General features: G+C 42.0%; 1 protein-coding gene across 1 annotated transcript; it reads left to right on the forward strand.

Moving 5' to 3' along the window:
• Nucleotides 1–2,975: 2,975 nt before the first annotated feature.
• On the forward strand, nucleotides 2,976–4,841 carry LOC108163634 (cytochrome P450 6a22). Its single transcript, XM_017299043.2, has 2 exons — nucleotides 2,976–4,080; nucleotides 4,206–4,841. Exons 1-2 carry the CDS (start codon nucleotides 3,027–3,029, stop codon nucleotides 4,640–4,642), a joined length of 1,491 nt encoding a protein of 496 aa, XP_017154532.1. The 5' UTR covers nucleotides 2,976–3,026; the 3' UTR covers nucleotides 4,643–4,841.
• The last annotated feature ends 7,505 nt before the right edge of the window (nucleotides 4,842–12,346 follow it).

Below are 12,346 nucleotides of genomic sequence, written 5' to 3' on the forward strand. Positions count from 1 at the left end.
TCATCGCTATTTTTCAATAGATTTATTAGAAAAATCGCTTAAGCTCTGCCGACCATTTGACGACAAATAAAATAAGGATATTGCCCCTTTAACCTTATTTTCAAGATGAGCCACTATATCTTTCCCATTTCTTGTTCGATATCCCTGATTCTTTGAAACTAGATTATCCATTTCTTGCCCGATATCCCTAATTCTTTGAAACCGGATTGAAATCAAGGACAATAAGGATATTGATGTTTTTACGTTTAGTTTTATATACATTTGTGTTAATAGCCTCATTATATTTCTTGATATAATTCTGCTATATCTCATCCGATCTGGGCGTACACTGCCTCCTCGTAATCGGGAAATATCTTCGATCGTTGAGAAATAATTAGAATATTGTACTTATACCGTCTTCTTACATCTAAAGATATTTTTTTACTCTTTTCCCTATAACTCCACCATTTCTTATCCGATCTGATCCCGTTTTGTCTGTTTCTTATCTGTGGCCTAATCTGTTTCGCATTCTCGGCTGCTTCGCCCTTCTAGTCCTTCTAGTCAAGTGCCAGTCGATTAATTCTGAAACAAATGGGAGAACAAATGAATTTCTACTTTTCCTTCTATTACCAGTACCGCCGATCATGAAGCCTTCTACAAAGCCCGTATCTCATTAAATACGATGCTAGATGATCTGGATGCAAAAGTGGACTCAGAAATTAGATTGCAACCATTCACTAGCTTGATCTTCCAGACGTCTGCTTCCACATCCTTGCGTTTTGCCTCCATTCTATAATCCTAATTGACCTCAACCATATATTCTATAATCCTAATTTGCCTTTCACCTGATTATGGAATTTGCTGTTTTATTTGAGTGGATTTCGTGTTTTCTGATTTTTGGAAATTCTTTTGGTTTTACATCAGCCCCGAAGCGAATATTTACTGAACCGCAAAATGTACACCAAAGTTCCTCCCCCGTCGCCCACGCCACTGCAATTGTTTGCTTTTTGCCAGCAACCCACATGGCAACAATTTCATATTTTCCATTTCCATTAAAAAAAATTTGAGCGCAACAAAAAACACCCGCGACTTTATAATTCAATTTAAAAAGCGCAGAGCAGCAGAGAGCAGCAAAGAGTCCAGAAGAGGAGAGTGGAGGAGAGCCGTGCCAGGGTGGAACACAAAAAATAATTATTAAAATAAATTAAATGTCTGCCGCTGCCCTCATAAACTTCACCGAGTGGGCAATTAAAGGAGCCGCGGAGTGAGCCGAGTACTGGAACGCGGTTAGTTTTTTCCTCTCTCCTCTCCGCTCCTTCGAAAGTTGAAGAGTTAAGCGGGAAAAAAGAGAGAGAAGTACGTAACGTAACACAAAAAAAAATAGAGTCCAAATTGCTGGCATGGCATTTTGACTCGAATTTCACACAACGGCATGGTAAATGGCAAAAAATTGGCATGTGAAACGATTGCAGGAGAGAGTCCTGCCCCAACAGCTGCAGTTTCTGCCACACTACACCCACCCCCGCTATCTCTCTCTCTCCCTCTCTCTCTGCCTCTACCACGCCCCCACAAAAGGAGCAGTTAATAAAGCCCGCAGACCATGTGCTGCATGACCAACAAAAAAACAAAAAAAAATATAACGAAGACACATAAATGTAGAGGCAAAGAAAGGAACCATTTTCTAGAGACAGACCCGGCAAAACCGGCAAAAGAAAAGCGCTGACCAAAAGGAAAATGATTGGAAATGAGTGAGGGATTACAAAATAATTGAAGTACAAATTTGATTTGAAAAATGCAATAGGGGTCTCGTTTCCAGGAGGTGGCCCTCATCTTTGCGCACTTTTCATTTCACGTTCGCCGCATTCTGTAATTATAATATTTAATAGCCATAGAATATTTACAACTTTTTATTATCTTATGGAATATGACAAACTTTGTATTATTTTTTGTATTTATATATATTTGATAATATCAATTTGCCATGTAATCAAATATGCCCGCAGCCATTCGTCAATTTTATTGTGGCTAATGGTGTAGGTATGTTTTTTGCAAAATCGTGACACTGATCGGTTTAATGATGGGGAAACCGGAAAAAGTTTTTTCACATTAATTTTCGACATGCATATTAAATGTTGGAAGGACGGCAGAGAAAATTGCTTCAGCAGGTTGAGGTCAGCTCTGATAAGGTTTTCCTTTAAAAGGGAAATCCATTCCATCACCCATCTATCCCTTTTTTAATTTTTTTTTTTGTCTTCATTTCAGCGTACGGCCGGGAATTCTTACTGCCTTTGTATTTTTTCTTTCGTTTTTGCCATCTCCTCTCCTTTTTTCCCGTTCTTTCTTTGCCACTGAAGACTTTTTGTGGCTGGAGCCACTCCGGCGTCAAAATTATGTCAGCTACCAGCAGCCGCCTAATATTTACTAATCATTTAACATTGAAATGGAAAGCATAGACTCGAAACACAGATCGTAACGCTTCCTTCCTCAATCTCTCCTACTCCCCTCCCAGACGACTTTGTCGCTTAAATAATTGGCAGCACTGAAAAAGTCCCACAAAATGAGACTTCTCTTCTTCTACTTGCCTAGCATGGACTCGAACCACGGACAATTTTCAACCCAGGCGCTGGCTAGGGTATTTTCTTACAATTATTTAAACTGGCGCCGCTAGCGGGAGATACGCGAAACTGCTACATTTTACATTCTACACTAACGCCGTCTAGAATTATGTAACAGTCCATGTAGCAAAATTTAACTAATTTTCATTCGACCCTTTGGTTCAAACATTTTTTAAAAATAATGGAACTTAGCTAATTTTTTTAGCTAGAAAATCTTATAGAAAATTCATTAATTTACCTAGTACAATTATTTGTTCTTTCAAAAGCAGATTCAGAGTTTCGAGGGCGCAAGAGACTATAATACTGAGAGGCTGATAGATCTGTCGCTGTTTCTTTCCTCCGCTATCTGACAATCTGAAGAAACTTACAATCATAGCAGTTTAAAAGATAGACCCATAGCTGATTTCGACTCAGTCTTATCTGAATTCTTTGATGGGATTCGTGCTGATATTGTTAACATCGCTGCTCAGTGGCGTGCTTGGATACCTGCGATGCAAATACAACTACTGGCAGATAAATGGGGTGAAACAGCTGCGGGCCCACTTCCTCTTCGGGCATTTCTTCAAGATGAAGTCCGTGCGCTTAACGGAACTCCTACAGGAGACATACGATGCCTTCAAGGGTAGTGCTCTGGTGGCAGGAACATACGTATATCTACGACCCACAGCCGTCATCTTGGACTTGGACCTAGCCAAAACGATACTGATTAAGGACTTTGACAAGTTTGTGGACCGCCGAAACTTTCACAAGGAACCCTTGACGGACAACCTCTTCAATGCTCAGGGCGAGGAGTGGTGTACGCTGAGAAAAAAGCTGACGCCAATGTTCTCGAGCGGAAATTTGAAATGTATATTCGGAACGATCACAGAAGTTGCACGGAATCTAGAGGAGAGCTTTCAGGAGTTGGTTGGCACCCAAGGAGGTGTTCTCGATGTGCATGATCTGTTGGATCGCTTTAGCATGGATGCCTCTGCCACCTGTGCCTTTGGCATCCATTGCAATAGCCTCAAGGATCCGCAGGTGGAGTTTCGAGTGCACGGACGTAAGATCTTTCACCACAGCGATGACGGTATTCGTTGGCGCATCTTCAAATTCTTGTATTGGAGCGTCTTGGCAAAACTAAAGCTTCCCGTGCGGTTCTATGACAAAATCATCGTAGACTTTTTTACACGCATCGCCAGGGAGAAGCTGGAGTTAAGGAAACTTGACAATATCAAGAGGAACGACTTCTTGGAGCTTTTAATGGCATCGAAAGATGACAATGACTTGACTCTGGAGCAGCTAACACCCCATGCCTTTGACTTCTTTGTTTCTGGCTATGAGACCAGCTCCAGCACCATGACTTGTGCTCTCTTTGAGCTCGCCAAGCATCCATCGGTGCAGCAGAAACTGAGAAATGAGATCACAGGGATTCTGCACAAGCACGCGTCAAATCTGACCTATGAAGCCATGCAGGAGATGCGCTACTTGGACCAGACCATCACAGGTAGGTTTCGTTCACAGATAAGATGAAGATAACACGGCGAAAGATGCTCTATTATCTTATCTGATAACAAATGAAGCATGAACTGGCCGAGTATTTAATCTTATGTTTATTCTTCTCTCTTAAAGAAACACTACGCAAGTACCCGGCCCTGGCCTCCCTGACACGAATCGCCACCGAGGACTATACGGTTCCCACCGCCTCTGGCGACATTCCTTTGGTCCTGGATAAGGGCACCATCGTTCATATACCCGTCCGTGCCATACACTACGATTCGGAGATCTATCCCGAACCGACAATATTCCGGCCGGAACGGTTTGAGACCTCCACCTGCCTTCAGCGCCATTCCATGGCTTTTCTGGGCTTTGGCGATGGACCACGCCATTGCATAGGTCAGCAATTCGGCCGAATGCAGATTAAAATTGGACTCATCGCGTTGCTAACGAAATATCAGTTCAGTTCTGTGCCTGGATTCCCAGACGAGCTGCCGATAAGCAAAGGGAATGTGATACTCAGACCTAGGCAAGGGGTTTTTCTATTGAAAGTGCATCGAGTGCCGGAATAAACAAAAAGCCAGCCAAGCGGTGCGATAACACCTGCGCAGTATTCGATTCCACTGAAAGGGGATCTTGTGAATGTCCGATCAGAAAAACAAGGGTCTTCGGTTGCAAACGAATGTTCGCTCGATCTGCTCGAAATAATCAGAAAAGTGTTTCTATTAATCTAAACAAGAGAATGCTTTGAATAAACAAACTGCCCTGCCAGATGGAATGGGTTTCATTGGGGTGTGGGTGCAGTCTGGTGGTATCTGGTAACATCTGGTGTCGTCAGTTGGGACCCAGGCTGTTGGCGTCTGATGGCACCTGTCAGCAGAAAATTGAATTTAATTCCCTCGTTTGGCGGTCGATTGAAAGCCAAACCGAAATTTATAGTTGCCGCAAAGCTGCAGCCTAGGAACCGCCGCCGCGCCGCAGCATCACCTTCCCCCCCTATAGCTGGGACTGGCGGCAACTCCTCAGTTATCCCAGAAGCCAGAATTCCGACACCATGAGGCATTAAATCAACACAAATGACTCACACACACCTACACACATGAAGGCACGCAGCAGTGATACACGTACGCAGATACGGACACACACACAGACACAGATGCAAAAGAGGGGGGTGGGAAGTAGACTTGGGCAGCCATGTGAGCCGACCAGAAACCATTGCGGTTCATTTTGATGCACTGCTCCGTTAGGCCAACACCCACATGTCCTTCTGCTCAACGCTGTATGTGTGCTTCAGTTGAAGGATGTGTGCGGGTGCCTGTGCATGTGCCTGTGCTCGCATAAATCCAAACATTTACAATATTTTGCTAATTAGCAAAATATGTGTGAATAATGCATATGACAAAGAGAGAGGGAGCGAGAGAAGTGGAGCGGTGGGGAGTACTTAGGTTGATGCATCCTGTAGGTGTCATATTAAATTTATGACTCGTAGAGGCTGCCCACAGATATAGAGAGGCAGCGACATACAGTAACAGATGGACAGGGGCAGAGACACTGAGATACAGAGATACTGAGGGGCGGAGAATGAGAAACAGAGTTACCCAGAGACAGTGACAAGTGGCAGGAACGCAGGACAATCTCAACATTTCGGTCAATGATTAGTTCTGGGGGCCAGCAAAAGTTTCAACTACCAGGAGAATGCTTCGTTCCGTTATTAATCAATGCATGAGAGGAGCGGAGCGGAAGTCTGCTGACAGATTAATACATCTGTATGTACATATGTATGTACGTGCATAACACAAGTATCGGCATCAGAGCTTTGTAGGTGAATGTTCGGACATGAATTTTAAACAATTTGATAGAAAGAAAGATCTGGTACACTTTAAACTTAACGAAATGACATTGAAAGCATTTCACCCATTAAGTATTTCAAAGTAGCCACACAAAATACGTCTAACAATTAAAGACTTAAAGACTGTGAATGCGAATTTTATGTTAAGGATATAAGAATAGTTTTCATCACATTCTCGGCCCAGTAAACCAAAACCTTGGCCGGGCCTTTGCCTACCACAATAGATTCAAATATAAGGGGATTGAAAGCTTACATTTTACATTTATATTTCTGAGGCTATGAGGATCTACCGTTGTCCATAGTACTATAAAAAAACATTGTCTAAGAAAACTCCATAGATAAATCAAAAAATGGCTGCTCAGCTGATATCATAAACCTAGAATCTGAACCGTGGATATAACACCGACAATTTTCAACGCAGCAAAACAAATTTTAATCATGAAAGGTCTCAAAAGAATCAAGTTATTTATTGTGAACTATCGTGGAACGGATCTGCATTTATATTTATTTGATTTCAATTTATTTCCGCTCAGCAATTGCGGCATCAGATTCACTTAGCAGAATTACTGTTCGCTAGTGTTAATAAAACTAATATTTTGGAAAACATGCTCCCATTTAAGGAAACTACGCACCTTGGAGATTTGGGAGATTTTCTCCGATTTTTTTGAGTCCTTCTTGGCTATTTTAAGGGAAAATAATTTCAACAACGATAGAACTTTTGGAAATGTACAGATGTAAAGATGCACAGGAAATGGCTAAGTATTTTAACTAAAGCTTACCGAAATTTACACCATTTTGATTTCAGGTCAACAAAATCACAAATTGAAAAGTGTTGAATAAATATATAAATCAGATAAAAATATGTTTGTACTCGATGATTGATTAGGAAAATTAATTTTAGAATTCTTTTATCTTTGTTTATATGCAAATTATTAATTGTGGAAATTTTCGCGACTCTTTTTTGGTACAATTTTTGGTAAATACTTCTATGATTTTTCACTTACGAATGTGATTTGTTGAAAGAAGAGAACATTTGAAAGGTATTCTGGAGAAAATTCTGATACGAATTACTCTTTGACACAAATCAATTGTTATAGTTATACATACAACGAATTAAGACTCACTTTTTGAAAGAATTTGAAATAATACTTGATCACATATCTGTTAAAAACGTGGAAACTCTCTTGCAAGACTTTTATGCGGAAATCCCCTTCTATGCCATTTGGATCTGTTTAGAAATAAAATTGAAAGCCCGAATAAAAGTCTCACAAAAATTAGACACATTCGTTTTCATTTTTATCAACTTTATTTTACTATACTTTATATTTCACCAACACTCAAAAAGGACATTAGACAAATTATTTAGAAAAATCCAAAATTGAACAGAACAATTAGAGACGCGAAACTTAAATGATCGATGGAGCTGCCAGTTGTCGAGTCGAAACCTACTTTGAAGTTCTGTTCAGAGGGTCCAGAGCTTGAAGCTTTAAAGAGAGAACGCCTGGAAACAATAGGGAGAGAAAAAGGTTTGGGAGAGATCACTGAAAGCTGAATGTGATCGAGAGCTTTTAATAATGATATGAAAACAAATTTGGAATTGGAGAAGTGCAAAAAAAGAGAAGGGTTATTGCACTGAGAATATTCGACTGCTACTCTTTTCTTTAGTTCCTTTTTGGTTGAGCGTGCAATTTGATAAGAGAATTGATTATGAAGGTGGTTTACTTTTTATTGTTGGTGTTTCAGGGCTCTCTTTACTTTACTTCTAAATCAGTGGGAAATGTGTGGAATTACTCTTCTTTCATGGCTAATTTTATTCTTTATTCATTTCTTGCACATCTCTTTTGGTATAACATTAACGTATGTTCTCCCCTCATTGTGTTAATATCTTCATTTAATGGTGCTAAAAATAGCATCGATTTCCCTATAATCATATACTTTTATAGACTTTTAATTGGCAATTTCCTCAGTTGGCGGGGAGCACAGCAGCAACCTTGAGGTTGCCTCAATAACTCATCCGAACTTTTGTCTATTAAACGGAGGAGTCGTAAAAGCGAGAATTTAGTCATAATTTATGGCAGTTAAGCAGCTAACAAACTATCCTGCAGATAGTGCCAGGGTCCTTTGCATGTTCAGCGATAATAAGCGGGGTTTGTGGGGCGGCAGCGGCTACGGCTGGTTCTGGAGCAGGTTTTTGGTGGGGGCACTGCACCTGTCGTCGTCGTCGTCGCATCCAACACAAAACGCGGAAGCGACTGAAAAGCAATTATCAGGTGTCAAAATTTATATTAAAGCCAGGGCCCCATCCCACAACCCAAAAAGGGAAGCAAAAAAGTTTCCAAGGAAGCAAGTAGAAAGAAACTTGAAAATCAACTTGCAGGTCCTGCCGTTCCTGGCAGCTCCTGGCTGTCCTGTTCTAGTCCTAACCCTTTCGGGCCTCAGAGCTCTGAATGATTTGTGGCCCGAGTGCATTGGCACGCAATGCATACGATAGTGGGGTCCTTTGGGGCGTCGGTGCCTTGGGAAGATACTGGGAGCGTACTCGTGGGACGCGGATATCCTTTTCAACATTTTTCGCTTTATAAAGCAATAATTTTTTTTATGCAGCATAAAATCTGCTATGGCTGTTACTACTACTATTATTTATTGGCCGTGTGCGTGTGCTGTGTGAAAATGATAGGCTGACGATGATGGGAAGTGATGGGCAGGGGTTCTGTAGGGGGTGGGTTCTTTACAGTAGAGGAGGTGGGTTGATTAGCTCCCGAAAAGTAACTGATATACGAGAGCAATTAAGAGGGGGCCTGGAGCCAGGGCAGAGTTGGTGCCTGCCACACTCTGGCACGGTTATTGAAAACCAACTTTGTGTGTGTGTCTGGGGGGGGGATGGGTGGTGCTCCATAAAGTAGGGGTGCGACTGCACTCTGCCACATTTCTGTTCATATCTCAAAAGAAACAATTTCGCTGCCAGAGAAATTTAATTAATTTAAGCCCTAATAAAATTCGATAAATTAAAACACCTATTGATGAGAATATACTCCAAAGAGTACTCTCTGATCCGTAATCAATAATTAAACTTTTCTTATAAATGAACAACTGCTATACGACCCTCCTGTTGATCTAAAGCAGAAAACACGTACATTTTATAGTCTTAAACGCTTCCTTTTACATCAAAACACACGAACACAATATACACACAATCCAATGCCATGACCAATGACAATCAATTTTTACTTAACACGCACTCGCCACACACTAAGCCCGTGCCCGTGCCCGTACCCACTCGTACACCCATTCCATACCAGAGCTCAACCCTTTCGGTACGTCGTCACAGAGAATTCATTCATAAATCCGAGCCTTGCCTTTGCCACGCACCTAAAAGTATGCAGTGAGAGAATTTCCCTTGCGTTCAATTCCGTTCAACCCAGAGAAGCAGAGAGCGCTTCCATCGTGGTGGATTTCCACAGCAAACCACCCATTGGGCAGCACACACTCTCGCCAGCACAGACACTCACACGCGCACGCACACAGATGAAGCCAATGTTAGAAAAAAAAAGGAAAGGAAAAACGAATGGAAAAGCGCCCGCCAACAAAAAGCAAAAATAAAATGTAGCCCAGCCAACAACAAAAATCACAGTTGTCTGATTCGCTCGCGAACAACCCACATAACCCACAGAGCGCGCGCCCACCCACTGGGATACCCACTCCGCCCGCACCACAGCCAAACGACGACGATTCGCCCAACATCATCTTCGGCTCCATGGAGGTCCTGTCGCCACTTCGTGGCTCGTACGCCGTCGTCGTTCCCTTCAGTCTGTCGACAGCGTTCGTGGCGTGCGGTTCGTCTTTCTGCTCATATCGGATTAGATCAGAAATCACTAGTGCCAGTGACAATTCCGGGATCTCTCGAAAGTGTTGTTTACCGCCAAGTGTTGCATTCGTGACTGCAAGTGAATGAAGAATTATGTTTATAGTGAATAAATGAATAGTGTTGAAAGGAATTTTATATAAAATTTGAATGGTTGTTGTTTCCGTATATTATATAAATATTTCTAAAAGGTCTTAAAACTAAAGGAAAGCTTAAGACCCCTTTGATTGCAACAGCCTTCAAAATACGCGCTCAAAACAGTGGTGTGGGTGGGAGTTCTGATAAAAGTAGTTCCATTATTTTTGAACTGAACTTCTAATTTTAAAACAGAGAAGAACAGAGACTCAAAGCCTTATTATCCCTATAGATCCTATAACTAAAAGGAATACCATGAAATATTCAAGCAAACTTTTACTGTAAAACCATCCAAAGCTTTTCGGTAATACTCAAAAAGATAGAAAAAAGGGGTTTTCACTCAGTATCTCTGTCTGATTATAAAAATATAGTTCATAGAATCCCTAACCATCAAAAAGAGACACAAAAAAAGTATGAAATTCATATTCAAAGCCAAACCGAAACGAAACCCAAAAAACAGCCAGAAAAACGCTAGTAAATCCTTAAAAGCAGCTTTCAAATGATGCCCGCAGACAGTTTTGATTTCGAACCCTGTGCTGACATTACTAGATAATTAACTAGAAATCGCTAGAATGGTTTTGTTACCCTCCTAAAATCAGAGTATAACTCATTCGCGTGTTCACGTTTCGGGCGCGTTTTTAGCCGCCTTGTTGGCAATTTAGCCGCGACTTTGGCGACATTTGCCGTCAGCTGCGTGTTTACTGTAATTATATTTAAAATACAAGAACAAAAGCCGAGTTATTTATGAAAACGAAACAGCAGGCAATGCCCCCTCGTCAGACAGGGGTCGTCTTCCCCTCTGCTGCACCCTCTGTCCCAAAGCCACCCTCTGAGGGGTCGGGCAATGGTCGTCACAGGATTTCCTTTTGGAGCTGCAATGCGTGTATTCCTCTTATGGGTGTCCTGGAAAATTTGCCTACAAATGTGTCTGGCCCACTGTCCCCGGCTTTGTCCTGCCGTTTATGGCCCACCGCCACCCACCCACTCTAATGCTCCAATGGCTTTATGTGTGTGTGGCCGAGAGTGTTGCCTGATTTTAGGCGCGCCAACAATTGCATACGAGTACATTCCATTTATGTATGTTTCACGACTGCTGCCGCGTGGCCTGGCGGTAATTTAAAGTTCATTGATATCCATAAAATGCAGTGTAAACACACACTCTCACACAGAAAGACACGCACACAACCAGTGGACAGACGGGCAGACGGACGGACATTTCCATGGAAATCTATTTTCTGTCTGTTTCAAATTTGTTGCAAATATGTTGCATACTTTTCGGGATGTTCTCGCATAATAGATTCCATTCCTGGCCCATGGGCGGGGGGAGGGGACCCGTGGGGGTGGCAGCAGCAGCATAGGGCACATCACAGCACATGTTTTTTGGCCCATGTCATTTCTCTGTCATTTGCATTTTACATACAAAATTTGATCTATTTTTGCTGTTATCATGTTGATTGTGATTGGAGTTTGCACTAAAGAGAATTTCGGGGTGGCAGAGCCAGGAGCAGGTGTGATAATGGTGAAACGAAAACATTTTGGTTACCAAATGGTTCCCACAAATTTAAATGGAAAACATAGATGCACTTGAGGGACTTGGACCTCAATCTGTGCATTGTCCATCCACTGTTGGTCTTTTAATTCCATATGGAATCGAATCTCTCATCCTCTGATACACTTATCGCTCAGACACTCCGCCCTAGAGTCAAAGTCAAGTTCCTACATATGGCATATCAATTGCAAATTACCTAAGCTCGATTGCCCAGGGAAAAAACACAAAAGAATTCAATGGAGGACCCTCAGCAGTTTGACATAATGGCCCCGACATGTGAGTGCTGCTCGGGGGAAGGCCTGCTCTGCTGCAGCTCTACGCTCCACCTTTGCCTCTTTGTTGCCTGGAGCCATGTTTGTTGCTGTTGTTAATAACAAGCGATAATAATCAACTTCCGTGCTGGAGGCGCTCGTAGGAGGAGAGTGCAAAAAACATACTGAAAAACTGAGCAAAACTTTGCATACTTCAGCCACCGCCGCAGTGGAAAATCTACTGTTTGATTTATGCTAATTTTATGCAGGGCCCTTTCCCTCAAACCGAAGCCAAGGCTCGATTAAAAATGTGAAAAGCTAGTAGGAAAAATATTTTTTTGAAAAATGTCGAAGTGCCATCAGCGATAAGAGGCGAAATATATCACGTGTTAATTAATGTTTGCACTGAAAATTGAAAGTACACTTGCTGGCTGGGGTGTCACTCTCAGTTTTCCAGCATCAGGAAAATTATTAGCCTCACAACCTGGTGTGGGGGGGAGGCCCCCGCTCCCCACACACATTATATTTTGCACATAATTTAACAGCTGATTATACAAATTGTGGATGTGTGGAGGAGTAGGAGTGTATGAGTAGGAGGAGGACTTTGCATGTCCGAAACCATAAAAGTAA

Source organism: Drosophila miranda, chromosome 4 (assembly GCF_003369915.1).
Source record: "Drosophila miranda strain MSH22 chromosome 4, D.miranda_PacBio2.1, whole genome shotgun sequence".
NCBI classification, from domain to species: domain Eukaryota; kingdom Metazoa; phylum Arthropoda; class Insecta; order Diptera; family Drosophilidae; genus Drosophila; species Drosophila miranda.